A 7,531-nucleotide genomic window follows, 5' to 3' on the forward strand; every position below is an offset into this window, starting at 1 on the left:
CTCGGCTGCACATGGAGGTAGTCAATGGAACACTGCGCCTTTAAGATTTACTTGGTTTATTAGTACAGCATAAACCAAGGTCTTAAACACAAAAATAAATACGGTCCTTTGGGCAAAAGAGCAAAACAAACCGATAGCACTTCGTGCAGTCCTTGCACTAGTGGGGGTCAGCCCACTCAGGGTGAACAATGTCCTTACACATACACTTTGTGCACAAACACTCTCCTGGAGTCTCCCTTTCCAAGCCCTCAACAGCCATCTAACCCTGGAGCTCAGCTATTTAAAGCCAGACCATGTGACTCTCCATCATTGTGACTGATCACATGATCCTGACATCACACAGGTCCTGTAAGGACACTGCAGGGGAGATACGTGGACCCCCTCCCTCCCGCTCTATGGAGGTCCACTAAAACCAGCCCATAATATTACTTCTAATAAAACGACCCAACACATAGTGTTGTGGAGGAAACGATTCTGGTTTTACATCACTTGCGCCATCATGCGCAGTGCCACATATCTCCCCTCCATCACTTCACCAGTGACTCTGTCACACACGTAACAAACTAGATGGCTAGAGTGAAAGCTGAGAATCATCCTCCAAATTAGACAAATGAAGTTGTAATGTATCGGGTATTATATTTTGGCTTCCTATTCCTCAAAAGATCGTTCAACATTTTCCCATCTCTATATGGTAGCTTGTGGTAATTTGCCTTAGAATTACACAACTTACTCATCTAGCAGTAGAATCTTGATCAGAGAATGAATAAAGAAATGATAATTGACTAAAGATGAGAGAAAAGATTCACAAGATCCTAGTCAAGCGGTCACGTCGGTATTTAATGGCTGTCGGAATGGAGCCATACGAATTGCTCCTACCGGTCTTAATTCACATCTCCTCTTCTGATTTGAAGGCCATTCTGATGTCATCATTGTGACATGACACACTCATGATTTCGAGCTGGGACTGCTAATCAGAAGAGATGCTGGGGATGCCAAAATTTGGTTCACAACTCTTTCATCAGCTGTGTTTGGCTGCTGGACCAGCGTTCTGAAAATCCATTCTCTCCTCTCTATAATTGCAAATATTTGGAGTTGTTGAAAATACTGATGTAAAGTCCCTCAGTAAGTCATCTGAGAAACATATACCTTCCCATAGGGATACTCACAAGCTATAGTCAGGATAAAGATATCACATTTTTTATAGCAATTCAAACTCCAGTCTTTTTTGACTCGCTATTAGCAAAGTAGGTCTGCAAGAAATATTTGTCAGAGAAGCTATGATTATTTTTACTCAATAGAGACAATATTAGCTCTTGTTTGAGCCACCAACGGCAACGCAAGGAAACTTTTCGATGCTATGTTCAACCCATTGTCATTAAGTGACAATATTTTCAGAGCCATCCTATTAATTTGTTTCTAAGAAGTGACAACTGAAGGCAATTTGGTAAATAAAGTAAGTAGAAATGTTAGGGAAAAGAAAAATATCCCCAACATGGGGGGATGAAAACCTCCTGTTAAGGAATGTCCTTTAAGACTAGCGACTCTGTCCATTTGACTGAGAAACTGTTGTCACCCACCTTGGAAGAGTTTTGCCTTACTTTCAAGGAACCAAAAATTGGAAAATTTTAAAATTGTGACATTCGATTAGCAGAGAAGTTATTCTACACAAATTTAATATCCCTTATTATGCTCTGCTATCTCCCCAGGGAAAGAGCTATAAAAGAAACATAACCTTCTTCCTCAAATTTCCTGAAAATAGGAGAGAAGAGTTGTTTAGAATGATTCATCTTTTCTCTTTTTAAAGTGTCCTCTGGGCTCTTTAAAGAGGTTTTCTGTTTTTTTGAAAACCAATGTCTCCAGGAGCAGTTTATGCTTTACTGAGAGCTGGACCCCTGGAAATCCATTCGTCTGTGGTTAGCTCTCACAAACTTATTTTTTTATATGGAGGAAGATAATTCTCTGTCTAGCATCCCTGGGAGTCCAGCAGGCACATTACTTTGAAATAAGTGAATTCTCCTTATAAATTTATGGCAAAATGTTTTGAGATTGACACAAATTTTGATTTTCACAAACATTTGCAGCTTCAGGTTCTATAGTGTCAATTTGCTTTTAACTCTAGATTGTTGAGAAAAGTCACCAGATTAATTGCAAAAAATTGCAAAGTCATCACATACCATGAAAACTAACTTACAAAAAGCCCATTTACACTAAATTTCAACTCTGCCACAAATTGACCTGCTTACATAATTTCATTGATCTTGTTCTTGGCTCAGAAGCAAGTGTTATCAAGAACAAGGCAGCTGATATCACTCTGTCAGGCTGATTTAATTATTAGAGCAGACTGGTTGCTTTAAAAGGGTGCTTGTGACTTGAAATCATTGTCCCCTTCTGTTAACCATAGTTAACGCAAAGGAAACATGTCCAGTCATCATTGCTTTGCATCAAAACAGCTTTACCAGTAAAGCCCCCGTTACACACGGCGATATCGCTAGCAATATCGCTGTAACGTCACCGATTTTGTGACGTTGCAGCGATATTGCTAGCGATATCGCTGCATGTGATACTTACCTCCGACCGGCTCCCCCGCTGCTCATCGTTGGTCACGCGAGAAGGTCCTGGATCATTTCTCGTCGGGCGCTTCCTGCTGGGCTTCCTGTGGCGCCGACGAGCGAGGCATGGACGCGTGCGGGAGGAAGTCAGGATCGCCGCGTCTGACAGGTAAGTAGCGACCCCCGACCCCAGCGATGTCGCTGGTGAGATCTGCCTGTGTGGCAGCTCACTAGCGACCACTTAGCGATGCACCAGCGATCCATATCGTTGTCGGGATCGCTGTGCATCACTATGTGTAACGGTACCCTAAGGACCTTGCTGCGTGTAAATTTATTGGATCATCAAGAACATCAAACAGAAAGATGCAGTTGCTGTAAAAAAAAAAAAGGCATCAGCTGTCTCAGAAACTCTAGCAAGTACTGGGACCATTTCTTGAAACAATCCCATAGCTGAATTTTCTTTAAAACCAGTGCAAATCTTGCTCAGGAATGGGAGCAGGCAGTTGTCAGTGCATCTAAATGCACAGTGAGGTGAAGGCTCTTAAAAGATGTCTAGAAGAGTAGCAAAGAAGCCACTTGTCGCAAAGAAAAATATAAGGGACAGACTAACATTCTACAGGAAAATCAGCAATTAGATGGAAGAGGACTGGGGTTTGTTTTTTTTTATTCTGATTAAGCCCCTTTCAAACTGTTTGGGTCATCTGGAAAAATGAATTTCTGGAATAAAAAAGGTGAGTCACGCGACATGCAACAGTAAAGTATCCTGCGACCATCCAAAGGAGGGGGCTCACTCGCTAGTTTGCTTAGAACTACTTCCATCAGTAAATCTAAACCTCCTTAAAAGAGCAACTTCTCCCAACAATCCAGGAGTCATGTTGTGATGATGTTTTTTCCGGTATGATAGAGAATATGTTACAACGCAAAAGTGATAACTAAGTGACTTGGTGAACAAAGCAGTGAGTCCATGACCAGTAAACTCCCCATATCTCAATCCCATTGAGAAACAGTGGGAAAAAAGTGAGTGGATAAACAAAAGCACATAAATTTTGATAAAGGTCAATTACTGATTAAGCAAGAATGAGTTGCCATCAGTCAGGATTTTGCCCAGAGGCTGATATCTATCTGAAAGAGCAAATCTTGAAAAATAATGGTACATTCGGTAAACCTTGAGTTTCTGCATAAACGTGATGAATGCCAATAAAAGTATAAATACTTAGATAATGCTAATAGTACTTCAGTAACAACAAAAACATCTGACTAAAAGATCGAAAAACACTGAAGCACCAAACTTTGTGAAAACCAAAATTTGTGTCCGTCTAAAAACTTTTGGGTACAATTGTAGCATACCTTGCAGCTTTTACAGACACTTGATTTTTCTACGTTTGTGGGCACCGTCTACTATAGAGATCCATTTTAATTGCATCTGTGAAGGTGGCCACCATAAGCTTCCATACATAGTTGACCAATAGCTCTTGACCGTATCTGGAAGTCTTTGCAAATGAATAGCATACTGCCTGGATCTATCCTGTATGTCCATTGATTTAATTTTACAAGATTCCGGGTCCGCTTCTTTATTATCACACTCAGGACTTGTAATCCTTCTTTGCACTGAATATTATTCTTAATGACATTGGCTGAATGTCTTTGGTCATTGCCCTGCAACAGAAAAAATTTGGAGCCAATCAGATGCTTCCCTAATGGTATTGCATGATGGATAATATCTGTTTGTATTTCTCAGTACTAAGGACAAACTTGCAAGACCTTCCACCATGCTTCACTGTTCCTGCAGACAGTCATTATTGTACCTCTCACCAGCCCTTCCACAAACAATTGATATCTGTTAAAGCCAAACCTCTTTATCAGTCCAAAGCAGAGCACTTGCTGCCTTTTTCCTGTACCTCACTTCCTTTTTTTTTTTTGGCATAGTTGATTCATTTCACATTGTTTCCATGTTGAAGGTGTGGTTTTTCACAGTAATTTTTCAGGGACAACTACTGATTTCCAGACTTCTCTGAACAGTAGATGAGTGAAGCTGGTTCCTCTGGTTGCTGTCAGTTCTGAGCTGATGTCACTGTTGGACATCTGATTTTGAAGGGAAGTAAGCATGATGTATCTTTCACCTGCTGCAGTAAGATTCCTTGGTTAACCAATGCATCTACAGTCCTCAACATTTCCAATTTCTTAGCATTCTTAATGATGACAAATACAGGCAGATCCTTATCTATCATGTGATATCATCAGGGAGGCATATGATTGGATCCAATTTATTCTGCACCAGGACAAAGACCTCAAACATTCATCGAATGTTATTGAGAACTATCTTCACCATAAAGACAAACAATGAGTCCTGGAAGTGATGGTAAAGCCCCTACAAGGCACTTGAACTCAACATCAAGTCTGCCTTGGAGGAACAGATAGAAGGATTTGTGGAAGCCTACATTTACATTTGATCCCTGCTGTGTTCTTTCAAAAATTAATTTGAAGTGTACCTAAAAGAATTGATGCTTTGATACCATTTTGAAGATAAAGGATGGTCACTCGAAATATTTACTGGTAGATGCTTTGCATTTTTCTTTTGTTCATTGCTTTATTTTTAACAAAAAAGAAAGTGATTTTTTTACTTTGCAGCCTTTGTTCCACAACTTACTAAATGTTTTGCATAATACATTTTAATGCATGACTTTTAATTTTGAATAAAAAGTGAAAATGGTTTAAAAAAAACAATGAAATGTAAGGTATTTAAATTCAAACATTGTCCATTTGGGTTTATTTTTGGCAGATAATTTTACCAGAAACTCAGATGTTGAAGCAGATGATTGTAATGTCATACAAGATACAAATGAAGATCCTGTCTGTACCCCAGACATACCTTTAACCTTTCTCAACAAAGATCAATGTCCATATCCTTTTATACAAAGTCCTTCATCTGATTCATTGGAGATTGGTAAACAACAAAACACCAAGAAATCAAATTTTGTTGACCATCAAAAAGTTCTCACTGGGGAAAGACCTTATTCCTGTTCAGAATGTGAGGCATTCTTTACCATTGAATCGGATCTGGCTGCACATTGCAGAATTCACACGGGGGAAAAAACATTTTCAAGCTTGGAATGTGACAAACGTTTTAGCCAGAATTCAAATTTTGTTAAACAACATAAAGATCACGCAGGGGAAAAGCCATTTTCATGTTCCGAAAATTGGAATAGTTCTAGCCAGAAATCAGCTTTAGTTGCTCATCAAAGAACTCACACAGAGGACAAACCATACTCCTGTTTAGAATGTGAGAAATTTTTTAGCTTTAAATCAAATCGTGTTGACCATCAAAAAGCCCCCACAGGGGAGAAGCCACATTCATGTTCAGATTGTGGGAAATGTTTTACCAAGAAATCAGATCTTGTTATACATCAAAGAGTTCACACAGGGGAGAAGCCATTTTCTTGTTTAGAATGTGGGAAATGTTTTAGCCAGAAATCAAATCTTTTTACTCATCAGAAAATTCACACAGGAGAGAAGCCATATTCATGTTCAGAATGTATAAAATGTTTTAGCCAAAAATCAAATCTTCTTAAACATCAGATAATTCACATAAAGGAGAGACCATTTTCATGTCCAGATTGTGGAAAATGTTTTACCAAGAGATCAAATCTTGTTAGACATCAGAGAAGTCACGCAGATGACAAGCCATATTCATGTTCTGAATGTGGGAAATGTTTTACCAAAAAAGCAAATTTTGTAAGACATCAGAGAAGTCACACAGAGCAGAAGCCATTTTTATGTTTAGAGTGTGGGAAATGTTTCAGCCAGAAATCAAATCTTGTTACACATCAGAGAAGTCACATAGAGGAGAAGCAATTTTAATGTTTTGAATGTGTGAAATGTTGTTCTTAAAAAGCAGATCACCAATGGTACAAGTCATTTTATTGTTCCATGGACAGATATGGTGCTTTAAAGGGAACCTGTCAGCAGGATTGTGCACAGTAACCTACACAGTATCAGGTTGGCGCCGTTAATACTGATTAAAATGATATCTTGATTGATGAAATCCGTCTTGCGGTTGTTGTTTAATCTTTATTTTCAGTTTTGAGTTAATTATATGCTTGTGTTCTTGGCCAGCCTGTGGGGGGATCTTCACGTGGTGCTCTGATTAGCTATTCGTAATAAAGACTGCTGATGGGTCACTAATCCCTCAGTGACCTGCCCCCTAGTTTACATAATGAATATTATCCAGTGGGGGGAAAAAAATATTTAGTCAGCCACCAATTGTGCAAGTTCTCTCATTTAAAAAGATGAGAGAGGCCTGTAATTGACATCATTGGTAGACCACAACTATGAGAGTCAAAATGAGAAAACAAATCCAGAAAATCACCTTGTCTGATTAGGCAAGATTTATGTTGCAAAGTATGGTGGAAAATAAGTACCGTATATACACATGTATAAGCTGAGTTCTTCAGCCCCTTTTTGGGCTGAAAAAGACCTCCCTCGGTTTATACACGAGTCACGGTTCTAACTTACATTTTTCCGATGCAGGGAGGAGGTCCCCGTTGTCTCCGGTAGATGCCTGCGGTCCCCTGCAGCCTCTTAGTGTCCCGCTTGCTGATGATAGAGCCGTCGGTCGTCGTTGGCAGCGGGAGAAGTGCCTGGTGTCCAGAGCTGGCGGGGACACCGGCGCGCTATGGGGTCAGGTGCCGGTGTCGCCGCTAGCTCAGACTCCCGGCACTTGCAATATCCACCTGTCCGCGTTCCAAGTCGCTGCTCTGCTGTCTTCCATCCTCTGGCAGTGACTTTCAGGTCAGAGGGCACAGTGATGTAGTTAGTACGTGTCCTCGCCTGAACAGTCACTGCAGAGCCGGCAACGCTGAGGGGCAGCGACGGAGGTGAGTATATAGTTGTGTTTTTTTGGGTTTTTTTTATTGCAGCGGCAGCAGCAACAACATGGTAGGATTTACCGGTAATTCTACCACCATTATTCACTGTGCAGCATA

General features: G+C 40.2%; 1 protein-coding gene across 1 annotated transcript in view; it reads left to right on the forward strand.

Annotated features, from left to right (window-relative positions):
- LOC141055955 (uncharacterized) overlaps positions 1-7,193 on the forward strand; it is a 134,184-nt gene extending 126,991 nt beyond the window's left edge. Inside the window, exon 22 of the mRNA XM_073552651.1 lies at positions 5,329-7,193. Within this exon, the coding sequence (XP_073408752.1) occupies positions 5,329-6,407 (1,079 nt within the window). The 3' untranslated portion in view covers positions 6,408-7,193. The remainder of the gene's footprint in view (positions 1-5,328) is intronic.
- Positions 7,194-7,531: the final 338 nt, after the last annotated feature.

This window comes from Dendrobates tinctorius, unplaced genomic scaffold (assembly GCF_039654945.1).
Source record: "Dendrobates tinctorius isolate UK_male_01 unplaced genomic scaffold, ASM3965494v1 ptg000192l, whole genome shotgun sequence".
Taxonomy (NCBI): Eukaryota; Metazoa; Chordata; class Amphibia; order Anura; family Dendrobatidae; genus Dendrobates; species Dendrobates tinctorius.